At 41.6% G+C, this 13,911-nt stretch overlaps 1 protein-coding gene across 5 annotated transcripts in view; it reads left to right on the top strand.

Moving 5' to 3' along the window:
* Positions 1-13,911, top strand: part of SIAE (sialic acid acetylesterase) — a 36,193-nt gene that overhangs the window by 4,587 nt on the left and 17,695 nt on the right. For 3 of the 5 annotated variants that reach the window (XM_061167607.1, XM_061167592.1, XM_061167617.1), the window contains exons 2-3: positions 49-210; positions 8,710-8,885. In XM_061167607.1, coding sequence (XP_061023590.1) covers positions 87-210; positions 8,710-8,885 — 300 coding nt within the window. In that variant the 5' untranslated portion in view covers positions 49-86. The remainder of the gene's footprint in view (positions 1-48; positions 211-8,709; positions 8,886-13,911) is intronic. The other 2 variants (XM_061167601.1, XM_061167624.1) reach the window with 1 other exon arrangement.

The raw sequence follows: 13,911 nt of genomic DNA on the forward strand, positions 1-13,911 counted from the left end.
CTGAATCTTTCCGATGATGCTCTTCTAAATGTTTGCTGAATTTTTCAGATGTTGGTTTTCGCTTTGCTTCGTACATTGATGACTACATGGTGCTGCAGAAGGAGCCTGCAGGGGCAGTGATCTGGGGTTATGGCGCACCCAGAGCCACAGTGACGGTGACGCTGTGCCGGGATCAGGAACCCATCATGAAGAAAGTGACCAGCGTGAAAGGTAAGATAGGTCAGCCTCTGTTCAGCTTTGTCTTCTTCTGCCACCTGCTGGATGATGTGAAAATGAATGCTAATAGTCCAGCTCAGGTTACCCATCCATCATCCATCCAAGTCACTTGACATTTGAACTGAATCATGTGTAAAGGAGAGGTCATCATACAGAGAGGGTTAAGTACCTAAGCCCTGGGATTCACTGTTCCCATTCAGATCCTAACTGTTTTCTTAATGTCTATATGCCCTTGGACATTTTGTTTAACATTTCTGCGTCACAATTTCTTTATTTTAAAACAGTGATAAAAATAATATTTAGGATTATTTTGAAGTTTAAATGAATTAATACATATCAAGTACTTCGAACAGTGCCTGGTGCATAATAAGTACTGAATAAGTGTTAGCTGTTGTTATTTCTGGGCTTCCCACTGGCTCAGTGGTAAAGAATCTGCCTGCCACTGCAGGAGATGCAGGTTCGATCCTTGGGTCAAGAAGATCCCCAGAGAAGGAAATGGCAACCTGCTTCTGTATCCTTGCCTAGGTTATCCCATGGACAGAGGAGCCTGGCGGGCTACAGTCCATGAGGTCACAAAGAGTCAGACATAACCTAGTGACTAAACAACAACAACATTGTTATTGCTGTCATTATTATTATCATGTTATTTAGTCAGTCACTCGGGTATTTACTGAGTCACTACTGGGTGTCAGATACAGGGTTAGGTATTGGTTATCCAGTGATGAGCAAAACAGAAAAGCTTGGAGGTTAGGGGAGGAAACAGAAAAATAATAATCAATTACAGTGAAGCGTGATGCCACAGTGGGGAAGTATAGTGTGCTGTGGGAGTGCTTAGGAGGGATAGTAAACTTTAACTATCCAGGGTCAAGAAGATCCCCTAGAGAAGGAAATAGCAATCCACTCCAGTATTCTTGATTGGAGAATCCCGTGGATAGAGGAGCTTGGCAGGCTACAGTCCATGGGGTTGCAAGAGTTGCGTGTGACCAAGTGACTAAACCACCACCACCACCAAGGCTTGTTTTGAAAGATGAGCAGGGCAAACCAAATAGAGGGAACAACCTGGGCAGAAGCATGGAGATGTGAGTGAGCCTGGGTTACTGGAGGCGGGACAGGCAGGTTTGTTTGTCTGGACCACTAGGGTGTGTGGCTGATAGTGGATGGCAGGATATAAGGCTGGAAATGTAGGGAGGTTTGTTTGTTATTGCTAGGGAGTATATATGCTACTTTGGATAGATGACTTTTAAGCAGCAAAAGAACACAACCAGATCTGTATTTTAGAAAGATTACTGTGGCTCCACTGGGGAAGAATTGGAGGTGGATGAAACGAGAGATAGGTGGGACCTGTTAGTAGGCTGTTAGGGAAGGCCTGACCCCAAATAGTGGCTGTGAGGATATTCAACAAGGAGAGAATTAGCAGTTAGCAGACTTCATGAGCAGAGAGGTCATAGAGAGGAGTCTCTGCCTAGAAGAGATAAGGATGCATTACGTAGTGTGCGGAGGAGCTCGAAGTTCCAGGATGTAGGAAGGCGGGCTCAGGGCTGGGTCAAGTAGAGACCTGGTTTATTTCACCTTAGCTGGAGGTCTCTATACAGCTCTGGGATGTTGAGGTGAGAGTCAGACAGGTGAGGAGGCTTCTCTGGGGCGGGTGGTGGTAATGTGGAGGTTGGTGGCTTGAGAAGGGACTTGATTATACATGTGACAGCAAAGCTTGTGAAAATTTTATTGGCCCCTGAAAACAAAGATCACCTGATTAGCTTTGTCAATGTATGGGAGCAATATTCAATCCAGAGTGATGCAGACGCTGGTGCAGACTTTTAATAATTCATTTCCAGGGCCTTCCCTGGTGGCTCTGATAAAGAATTGCCTGTCGATGCAGGAGACACGGGTTCAATCCCTGAGCAGAGGAGATCCCACATGTGATGGAGCAGCTAAGCCTGCACACCACAACTATTGAGCCTGTGCCCTAGAGCCCGCGCTCTGCAGCAAGAGAAGCCCCCACAATGAGAAGCCCACGCACCGCAGCTGGAGAGTAGCCCCCATTTGCCGCAACTAGAGAAAGCCCTTGTTGCAGCAACGAAGACACAGGACAGCCAAAAATAAAAAAATAATTCATTTCTTTCAGCAAACATAAAAAGAGTATGTACTAAGTATTAGGCATAGATGCAAGGTAAGTGCTTCTGGTTCTTGGGTTTTAACCAGACTTTTTAGCAGAAGAAGCTTATTGGGTGAAATTCAGAGAGCTGAAAGGGAAACTTAAGCTGATTGAGAAGGTGCTCTCTGTTAGATGTAAATGCTATTGCTGACTTGTAGGATCAACTGAAAATAAGAATTTGGGAGCCTAGTAGTGCTTTCTTTTTCTGTCGTGTCATCTCAGAAATAAGCAACGTGGAGGACAGGTAGTGGTACTCTCAGTAAAATGACCTTGACTTAAAGATCTAAAGTATTGATGTAGCTTAATTAAGTTTTGGCTTCCCAGGTGCTTCAGTGGTAAAGAATCCGCCTGCCAGTACAGGAGATGCAGGAGGTGCAAGTTTGATCCCTGGGTCAGGATTATTTTTAATTAATTTTAATTATTTACTCTTTTAAAAAGTTATTTAAATTTTTTTGACCATGCCCCACAGCATTGTGGGATCTTAGTTCCCCAACCAGGGACTGAACCTGCACACCCCCTAACCCACCTGCCCCCGCATTGGAAGCACAGAGTCTTAACTACTGGACCACCAGGGACGTCCCAAGAATTGATGTAGTTTAAAAATAAGAAATAGGATTTCTTTGGTGCTAATAATTAACATTACCAATTAATACTTAGGAGAGAAACAGGGAAAGCACATGATGTGTAGCATTTCAGTCTTAAAAATGTTCTTGTGCATTATTTTTAGTTTTTTTACCCATTCATGGCTGCTGCAGGACCAATATTTGGAGTGACCAGAGGCAACGCAGGAGAGTAGGTGGTGACAAGAAGAAATAAAAGCTGATAATTAGGAGATGAGCCCCTCTTCTTCTTTAGTGAACCTGTTCACTTATCTTGAGTTCAATTCTGTAAATGTCAACTGAGGGCTTATTATTTATAATAAGCTAGAAACCCTAGAGAATACAAAGAAGAATGTAAGTAGTGTCCACCCTCCAGGAACTCACTCGCTCATGCCGTCCTTTCCTTTCCCATTTAGCAGTTTAGGTTCAGCTTCAGTTGCATCCCTGGAAAGTGATGCATCATTTGGAGTTTGGATGTATAGCAGCAACTGAAGGGAACCAAGTGATTCATGGACTACTGATGAGAATTACACAGAAAAAGAGATTGTTGTCATTGATGGGGTCGGGAAGGGGGCAGATCTATTTGTTAGGCTCTCCACACTGGCATGGTAGAAAAGAAAGGTACGATAGTTTATACAGATCCATAAAATAACTTCAGTGGACAGCTTGCTCTGTCCTGCCCATGAAGCAACATGGATAAAGTGTTATTTGGAATAAAAAAGATAGACATGTAGGAAATTTCACTGGTCAGTGAAGAAAATGTGTCTCAAAGGAGATGCTGTGGGGCATTTTGAAGGGTTGACTTCTATTTAGATTCTGATGACAACCCTGGGATTTTCAGCCAGATGACCTCATTTGGCCATTCTGTCCATCTCTGTTAATATTTAACTTATTACTTATAATCCCCTAAGTGCCCACAGCAAAGCGGAATTTAATGACATAAAGGGTTTTGTCCAGTAGACTGACACTTGAGCTTTGGGAAAATTGAGACCTGAGGGATGGCTGGGAATATGGGAAGGTTCTGGGCCTGTTTGAGGTATGTCGTTAAGTGATGCATAATGCTTCTTTCAGACACAAGGAGTAAACTTGGGGCAAAGAGTCTGTATCCTCTCACTTGGACCCACATGGGGGAAGTACCTGCAGGTGATAAAATGAAGGTGTATCTGCTTGAATTTGTCATCATGATTGAGGTAAAACAGAAAAACACAAAAATCCTAAACCTCTTAGAAAGTCAGAAATCTCCTGCACTAGTTTTCTACGTCACGTAGTAAGTTACCGCCAACTTAGGTGCTTAAAACAACATGCTTTTACTATCTCTGTAGATCTGAAACTTGGCCATCGTTTAGCTGGGTTCTCTACTCAGAGTTTCAGAAGGTTGAAATCAAGGTGCTGGCTGAGCTGAGTTCTCATCTGGAGGCTCGACTAGGGAATGATTAACTTCCAGGCTCCGTCAGGTTGCTGGCAGAGTCCTGTCCTTGTGCCTGTAGAATTCATGGCCCCATCTCTGAAGCTTTACATCTCTGACCTCTAGACCCTACTTAAAGGGCTCACCTTCTTTAGGTCAGGCCCACCCAGGACAATCTCCCTTTGAGTTAACTTCAAGTCAACTGATGAGGGATTTTTCATTATACCTGTAAACCCCCTTCATCCTTTCCAGGTAACATAACCTAATTATGAGGATGACATCTAATCCCCTCTGCCATTTTCTGTTGATTAGAAGCAAATCATGAATTCTACCAGCACTTGAGGAACTCTGCAAGGGTGTGACTTATTGGGGGTCATCTTTGGCTGTGTCTGCCATAGCAGGCTATAGATTAAGGAACTTACAGGAACAGTTTTATTGATAGGAAAATATTTAAGCTTTTTTTTTTTTTTCCATTCGTGGTGGTGGTAGAGGTGAACTTTATACAGAATAATGCAGGTCTGGAAGGGGTAGTTTGGGCAGTAAGGCCTCCTTTACCCCCAGGTCACTTCCACAAACCAATGAGCCTGTCTGCGGTTGGTGGGGTGCCAGGGTTCTTTGGGGGAACAGTGACTGGGGGCTTCTTCCTGATCTAGGTTTTTCCTCTTGGAAAGGGAAGAGTTGTTGGATAATTTTCCTTTTTCTCTTCTTGGCTGCTGAGATTTGGCACAATAACTTGAAAAATAATTAACATCTGATGTGAATGGCAAAGAGGAAAAAAGCAAGATGTGCTTTATGACTAATCATGTCTCTAGACCCATTATTTTCTTTTCTTTTTTTTTTTTTTGCCTTTGATTTGTTGATTTGTCCCGTTTTGAGGTGGGGGCTGGTCTGGGGGATGGAGAAAACATGGAGAGAGTTCTTTTCTTATGCCCATGGCTGGAAAATGAAGAGAAGAGGGACAGTGAGAAATGGGCCACCAGATATGCTAGTGGCTGAGCAGGAAAACACAGAACCCCAGTCAGTTTGCGTGGCTTTCTTGTGAGTATAACCTGGCACTGGGGTTTGCTCTCTGCCCTTACTTGGTGATGCTCCTGGCACATGGTGAGCACAATGAAGGAAGGACATGTATCCTCCTGGATAGAAGAAGAAAGAATGGAGGAAGCAGATGTTTGATTGCAGGAAAAATGAGCATTTATAGAAACCCGGGCCTGGATTGGTAAGAGATATTACAAGATGGCAAGTGATGGAGGCCTAGAGGAAGGACCCAGAACAGCTGTTGCTCAGAAAGCCCATTGGGGTCAGCAAACGCCGGCTGAATAGTGAGCTTCAACTCTTGGTGGTTGGTCACTCAGTTTTATCACTTGGACTCAACTTAATGGACTTGGTGGGTCAGTGCTTTCTGAAATCTAAAACTGGACTTCACTGGCCTATGGTCAGCTCCACTTTAAACAGCCAGTCCTAAATGGATGGGCCAAGGATCAATCAGCTCCTTGTGGACCGTCCCACCCTTGCTTTCAGTCTAAGAAACAGTCTTCACAAGGGCTGCTCTCCGTTGTATACACTTTGTTGTTCAGGCGCTAAGTCATGTCTGATTCTGTGACCCCATGGACTGCAGCATCCCAGACTTCCCTGTCCTTCACTATCTCTCAGAGTTTGCTCAAACTCATGTCCATTGAGTCAGTGATGTCATCCAACCATCTCATCTTCTGTCTCCCCCTTCTCCTCCTGCCTTCAGTCTTTCCCAGCATCAGGGTCTTTTCCAGTGAGTCAGTTCTTGGCATCAGGTGGCCAAAGTGTTGGAGCTTGAGCTTCACCATCAGTCTTTCCAACGAATATTCAGGGTTAATTTCCTTTAGGATTGACTGGTTTGATTTCCTTGAAGTCCAAGGGACTCTCAAGAGTCTTCTCCCGCCCGTGGAAGTAAATCTGTATTGTTTTAAACTGATTGTTTCTGAGTTAGTTTGACCGTTAATAACCTCTTTGTAGTGGAGCTGGTTTTTCCTGCCTTGTGTGGCTGTTAACTTTACTTGACCCTCATTGTGTCGGAGTTTTTCTTTTATGAAGCGGGAGAGGAAAGAGCTAGAAACTAAAAGACCTTGGGGACTAGAACAGAAGGACGTTCTCAAGGTCTTTGAGGAAGTTGAGAGGTTTCCTAGGGGGAGTGGTTTGGAGGACAAGGCGCAGATCTCGACCCTGGTTCTCTTCAGACACTCTGGGCTCTAGGGGGAGTGCCTCCTCTGGCTGCGGTAGGTAGCGGGGTGGTGCTGTGCTTTGCCCAGCTTCCTCCCCCTTTCCTTCTTTGCCTTTTTATTGCTGGGCAGCAGACCTTTCCAGAAGCTCTGGTGAAGGTGGTTTTCCACACCAGCCATATTGCTTGGATGGAGACTAAGAGCAAACACGTAATTAATAGCAGTGACTGAGAATAGCATGTACCATAGTAGAAGGCTAGAAAAATAGCCCTGTCCTAGGTTTTCCCGGGATTGACCGCATTATCACAAATGAGTAACGTTGATGGCAGGAGGACAGAGCTCCGATAAGAAGCCTGGGAAGACCTTGGCAAGGCTGTGGTTGGGACAGATTGGAGAGTCTGCCTGCTCAGACGAGAGCGCCATACGGATCACCTCACACCTGTGCCGCGTGCAATCTGTGCTCGCTGCCCACTGTTTCCAAAACAGAGGTTTTTGTGCTTTAGATGCATTCTACATTTAATGTGTTGATGTCTATTGGCGGTGTAAAAACAATAGCAGACATTCAGTCCTGGGCTCAGTTGACCTCTCACGGGTGGGATTGGCAGACGCAGTCGGCTCTGCTTCTAAGAGAGGTGACCGTGAGCCCTTTCACTGTTGCCTAAGGGTTTTGGATATTTCTCCAATACTCTGAGTAATCCTTTACCCATCTCCTGCCATGTGTCTGGACTTCTCCCCTTAGCTCTTACTGACTAGGAGGACCTTAGCATGTGGTACAGAGTAGGCACTTGGCTAGTATTTTTGTTTTTTAGTATTTTTATAATTGATATTTTTTTCTGGTTGGTACAATAACCTTGGCTTTCCAGGTGGCTCAGATGGTAAAGAATCCTCCTGCCAAGCAGGAGACGTGGGTTCAATCCCTGGGTCAGGAAGATCCCCTGAGAAGGAATGGCATGAGAAGGAATGACGACCCACTCCAGTATTCTTGCCTGGAGGATTCCGTGGACATAGGAGCCTGGCGGGTCCATGTGGTCGCAAAAGAGTCAGACATGACTTAGTGGACTCAACAACAACAATAACCTTTAGGATGCCTCATTTGCAGTTCTTGCCATTCCTTTCCTTTGAATTGACATTGATTTGATGGGCACAAATTATCAATCAGTCCATATTCTTCAACATTATGCCAAGAATATTTCTTTTAAAATGATCATCTCTCTATTTTATCTGTTTTCTCCTTCCACTTCTTCAACTTTGTTTGTGTGGTTTGGTTCTCCTAGGCATAATTTTGCCACTTGGAAGATATTCTTCCTAAGTTTCCGAGTATGATGTTGGCAGTGGTGGTGGTATGAGTGGGTGAGAGGTGGGAAGGTGGTAGGGGGGTGGTTCCTAAGGAATATGCTATGAATTTCTGAAATAGGGCCTTGGATGGCTTTTCATCTCCTTAATTGAGTCTGAAAACATTAAGACTGGTAAATAACTCTGTGAAAATAATTAATTGGGCAAGTACAAATATCTTCTTCAAAGAGAGATGCATTTGTTTGCCTCCTACTACTTCTTTGTGTCAGTTTATCCACTCACCTGTTTAACTGTAGATAGAAGAGCCCAGAACCACTGGTGTTTTTAATCCCCAAGACCAACACGGGGAGGAGATGGGGGTGTTGATGACAAGGATGGTACCATCAAGTAAGTTTCAGATGATGAGTGGTTTTCTCTAACCTGTGCTCAGATTTGATTGGATAGTTACAAGTTAGTTTGGGGCACTGTAAATCTATTAGATTATGATTATGTTGATTTTGACAGTTTGGTTGTATTGTAAGAATTTCCATCTTGCGTTTTTGCATTAAACTCCCTTGCATTTAATATCTGTATTTTTGTCTGTCCTCACTTAGGATTATAACTGGGCGATTTACTTTTCTTATAAATGCTTCAGTTAAAAGTAAGGAGGGATTGGTACAGATTAAAGAGAGCCACGCTGCTGCTTTTGTTATTTCTGTTGACATGTCTAAAATTTGGCTGATTTTCATAGCTTTGGATCCAGTTCATCACAGAAGAGGGGAATTGCCACAAATAAGTCTGATGCATGACTCTGGGCTTCAGTTTCATTTTGGTGGATTGGTTCATTAATTCCTTGGAGCCGTGTTATTATTTCAGCAGACTCTAACACCTGGACGGTGGTACTGGATCCCATGAAGCCTGGTGGACCCTACGAAGTGATGGCACAGCAGACTCTTGGGAGGATAAACTTCACCCAGAGAGTTCATGATGTCTTGTTTGGAGACGTCTGGCTTTGCAGCGGGCAGAGTAACATGAAGATGACAGTTTCACAGGTAATTTGCAAAGTCTCAGTGATAATAATGTTGATGATGAAGAAGAAAAAGAAGGAAGAGGAAAGGGGTGAGAAGGAGAAGGAGGTAGAAGCCAAGATCTGTTCTAAGTGCTTTCTCTGCATATGCTAATTAATTCAGTTTAACAACTTCATAGGGTGAATACTTATAAGACATGCATATCTCACAGATGAGGACACTGGCCCAGCTGAGGTTAGGCTCCTGCCTAAGGTCACAGCATAACTGTGGAGCCAGGATGTGAATGTGACCCCAGATCCGGCTTTGTTAGTCACGGCCAGTATGCTGTCAGTGGGAGGGGCGCTCCTTTCTCACCTTCCTGGGCTAAAGGCAGAAGCTAGACAGTATCTGATGGTAACAGAGATTTAATAGCAAGTCGAGGGCCATGTAGCTTACTCTTCTTTTTGAATGGTCTTAGAAGATGAGCTTCTGGAGACAGCCTACGAGATCAAAACAATTAGATTTTGTTTTGATGCTGAGTGGCTAACACACTCTGTCTTTTGTTGCCATGGAGATTTAAAAATTGAGACTGAATGTTGGCTTTGCCTCTTACTAGTTGTATGGCTTGGAGCAAATCACTTGGTGTTTATGAAACTTTGCTTTTAAAACATGTTTTTAAAAACTGTGGTTAAAATGAATATAACATAATGTTTATCATTTTAACTGTTGGTAAGTGTACAGTTCAGCAGCATTAAATATATTCACAATGCTTTGTGTATGCAGTCACCACTATCTGTCCCCAGAACTTTGTCATCCATCTCTAATGTTTACTTCGTACCCATTAAACAATAAATCCCCCTTTCTCCTTCCTCCTGCCACTGGTAACCTCTATCTTACTTTCTCTCTCTGAATTTGCCTCTTCTTGGTACCTCCTAGAAGTGGAATCATACAATAGTTGTTCTTCTGTATCTGACTTATCTTTCTAAGGCTCATGCTTTCAAGGTCCATGCATGTAGTATATATCAAACTTTTGTCCCTTTTTATGGCTGAATTGTATTCCATTGTATAGAGCACATTTTGTTTATCCATTCACCTGTGGATGAACACCTGGGTAGTTTCCACCTTTTGGCTATTGTGAGCGATGTTCATAGCAATATGAAATCAGTGCTGTGAACACTGATTTACAGATAATCTGTTTCAGTTCCTGCTTTCAGAATTCTTTTGGATATATGCCTATGAATGGAATTGCTGGGTTAGTTCTATATTTAACTTTTGAGGACCTGTCGAACCATTTTCCACAGTGGCTGTTCCATTTTACATTCCTACTAGCGAATACACAAAGGTTCTAATTGTCTTGCGTCCTTGCTGACAGGTACTAGGTTCCATTCTGATTATAGCCACATTAGTAGGCAAGAAGTGGTATCCTAATATGGTTTTGATTTGCATTTCTCTAACTACTAGTGATGTTGAGTATTACTTCATGTACTTATTAGCCGTTTGTATGTCTTATTTGGAAAAATGTTTATTTAGCCCTTTTGCCCATTTTTGAATTGGGTTGCTTTTTGTTAAATTGTAGCAATTATTTATATCTTCTAGGTATTACTTGCTTGTCAGATGCATGATTTGTAAATATTTTGTCTCATTCTCTGGTTTGTCATTTCATTTTTTGAGGGTGTCCTTTGATACATAAAAGTTCTCAATTTTTATGAAGTTCAGTTGATCTGTGTTTTCTTTTGTTGTTGTTTATGCTTTCATAAACAGTATCATCTTCGTGATACTGTTGCCAAGTCAAGTGACATGATTTTTCCAGTGTTTCTTCTGAGAATATTTTAGTTTTAACTGTTAAGTTTACGTCTTTGAGTCTTTTTGATCACTTTTTTACATATAGTGTAAGGTGAGGGTCTAACTTCATTCTTTTGCTAGTGGATATCCAGTTCTCCCAGCACCAATTGTTGAAAAGACGGTTCTTCCCCTACTGAATGGTTTTGGCGCTTTTTTTCAGAAATTCATTTGGCTGTATATATGAGGATTTATTTCTTGGCTTTTTAGTCTACTCCATTGGTCTATATATCTCTCCTTATGGCAGTACCATACTGGTTGAATTACTGTAGCTTTGTAGTAAGTTTCAAAGTTGGGACATGTAAGTCTCCTCCAAGAATTTCTTTTGTTAGTGTCAATTTTTCTCTGTTTTAGTCTTGGCCTTGTAGATTAATTTTTTCTTAAATTTTGAAAACTAGCATTTTTTTCTCCCTTATTGTAGCTATAGAGAGGTTTCACTAGGCTCTGTTTAAGCCTGATAGAAGATCAGGAGGAACAGCACTGTAGGGGCTCCCAGGTAGGGATGGGCATACTCAGTAAACAGAAAACCAAGTGCAAACAGGGGGAATGCCAGCCTGTCGAAATGTTGTCAGTGAGGAAACTCAACTTGAAGTGTTCCTACCTCCATTGCTATTAGAGCAGTGAGTGAGTCTGACACGTAATGAGTGAGTCTCTTAAGTGAAGCAGGATAAAGAGGACATCAAAAGGGCTTCCCTGGTGGTCCAGTGGTTAAGGATCTGCTGCCAATGCAAGGGCCATGAATTTGATCCCTGGTCTGGGAAGATTCCACATGCTGTGGAGCAGCTAAGCCCGTGAGCCACAACAATTGAGCTTGTACTCTAGGTCCCAAGAGCCTCAACTGACTTTAGCCACTTGCCCTAAAGCCCATTCTCAAGAGAAGCCACCACAGTGATAGGCCCACACACCACATACACGCTACTAGAGAGTAGTCCCTGCTCTCCACAGCTAGAGAAAGCCCGTGCACAGCAATGAAGACCCAGTGCAGCCAAACATAAATTTAAAAAAAATTTTTTAAAGAAAAGGACATTGAAAAAGTCATCAAGGAAGCAAGCTTCTTTATTGTTTACTGGTGCTCTAGCAAGACAAGGGTGATAGAACAGAAGCCTTGGGGCTCTGAGATTTCCTTCTGGAAACAACTCTGCTTTCTGATTGAACACAAAAACAGTCTAGAATAAAGGGAGTGGATTTCTGGATAGAGTGGGATGGGGTTTTTGCTTTTGGGCCTCAGAATTGTCCTTCCTTTGTTTAGTTTAAGCTATCTGATTTAAAAATAAAAGTAAGGGAAACCATTGCTGTTTCATTTATATTAGGATCAGGGCTGGACAGTAGTGAGTTTATAGTTATATTTAAAGTTTATCAGCTTAAAACACTGCTGAGAGATTAGAAAAATTTTTTTTATTCACTTTCAGACCTCCAGAGAAATTCATGTGAATTAAGTCCTTTGACACATTTGAAATTAGGGTTGATTTTCTTTGCTTGTCTTTATTATCTGATTTTTCTATAAGAGCATGAAATAATTGTAATTTTTAAGACAAAGTTATAAAAACAAGAAACTGATATTCACTTAACTGATACCTTAAATATATATCAAAGGCTCAATTTACAATGAAGAGGCACATTATATAAATAAGAATCTTAGGAATAAACAGTTTAATTTGCATTAGGAATCAGAACTAACATGTTTATACTTTGACATGTACTTATATTTGTTTCCATTAATAGGTTAAGATCTTGAAAAGATTATTATCTTCCCTAGTAGCTCTTTCTCTAAAACTCAGTTCCTCAAGTTGATTTTTATTTTCTTGCCTTTTTTTCACCATTTACTTCTTCATTTTTGAGGGATATTTAAGTTTGAGTTTTAAAAAAACTCTACAACTAGACCATGATCTCAATTAATCTTTTAAAAAAATGTGCAAAATTGAGCCCTTACACATATTTAAGATCTCTTGTTTTGCTTCTGTAGCTTCTGCCCCTTCTGGCTTCATTTTTTTAAAAAACCAGTTAATAATTAATGCTTTTAAAAATATTCGACTTTGGACATATCTATTTCCTTTCATTATTAGTTTTCTAATTTAAAAATCTAAATTCTTGCATTTATGTCTTCCTAACCAATATTTTACTTAGTCTTGCTTTATATCCTGCTTAAATATATGGAAACCCTTTTAATTTAAATGTTTATTAAATTGGACTTAACTGGGCTCCATTTTAACATCAGTGAATAGAAGCAAAATTAAAGTTTCATCTCTTGATAGAAAGCATAGTTTTATATAGAAGTGGGATTGCTGTTAACTCATTAAGGAAAACAGTATTTTCCTTAATGCTTTAATTGCAGTTCCCTGTTTGCACAGAGAGTCATGGACCAGATCTGTTTGTATCTGCACAGTCAGGTTCTCAACTGCACTCTGTGCCAGGGGATCTCATCCCATTTTCTGTCAAGCTAAGTCACAGTTTGATTGTTAAGACTGAACACATTTTTTCTGCCTGGAATTTACTCTTAAGCATCTTCTATATCAAACTAAGGCCACAAGCTCTGAGATACAGGAAAATAGAAAAAAGATTCCATCTGAAAAAGCCAAGTGTTAATTTTGTTTGTTTTAAAATCACGCGCTTAGTCTGCAAGACAGCATTTTAGGTGCTGACAGTACCAAAAGCCAAATTTTCTAGTCTCTTAACACTCTGTAGAACTTTGTTTTTGGATCATAAAGATGCTTGACATGACTCCTCCTTTATTCATTTTCCTCCCTTCCCCTGAAGACTCCCAACACACACACACACACACACACACACACACACACACACACACACACACACACACACACAGTGCCTCTCTCTTTCCCCTTCTCTCCCTCCATGTGACATTTCTGGGGAGACAAAATTTCCAGTATAACCAACCACTCTTCACAGTCAAATGAAGGAAATGGCAGATTGTGTGCCCATCTTGTTGTTAGGGTAAAGTGGAATTTTAAAATCGAGTGTTATTTATAACACCGAGTGAGATGTTTATAAATGGAGGAAAGTCTAAATGCTCATCTGTCACCTTCTAAGTCAGGGTACATCTTAAGACTTGGCTATTTCTAGTTAGGCTCAGAAGAAGATGGCCAGTGTTCGATGGGAAACACGGTTTTCCGTTTCTCGGCAGTCCCCACATTCCTGCTCTACAAATTGGGAAATTAAAATCCAGAAGAGAATGGCTGGTGCCACAGTACAATGAAAGATTCCCAGGAGGTATGAT

This window comes from Dama dama, chromosome 2 (genome assembly GCF_033118175.1).
Source record: "Dama dama isolate Ldn47 chromosome 2, ASM3311817v1, whole genome shotgun sequence".
NCBI lineage: Eukaryota > Metazoa > Chordata > Mammalia > Artiodactyla > Cervidae > Dama > Dama dama.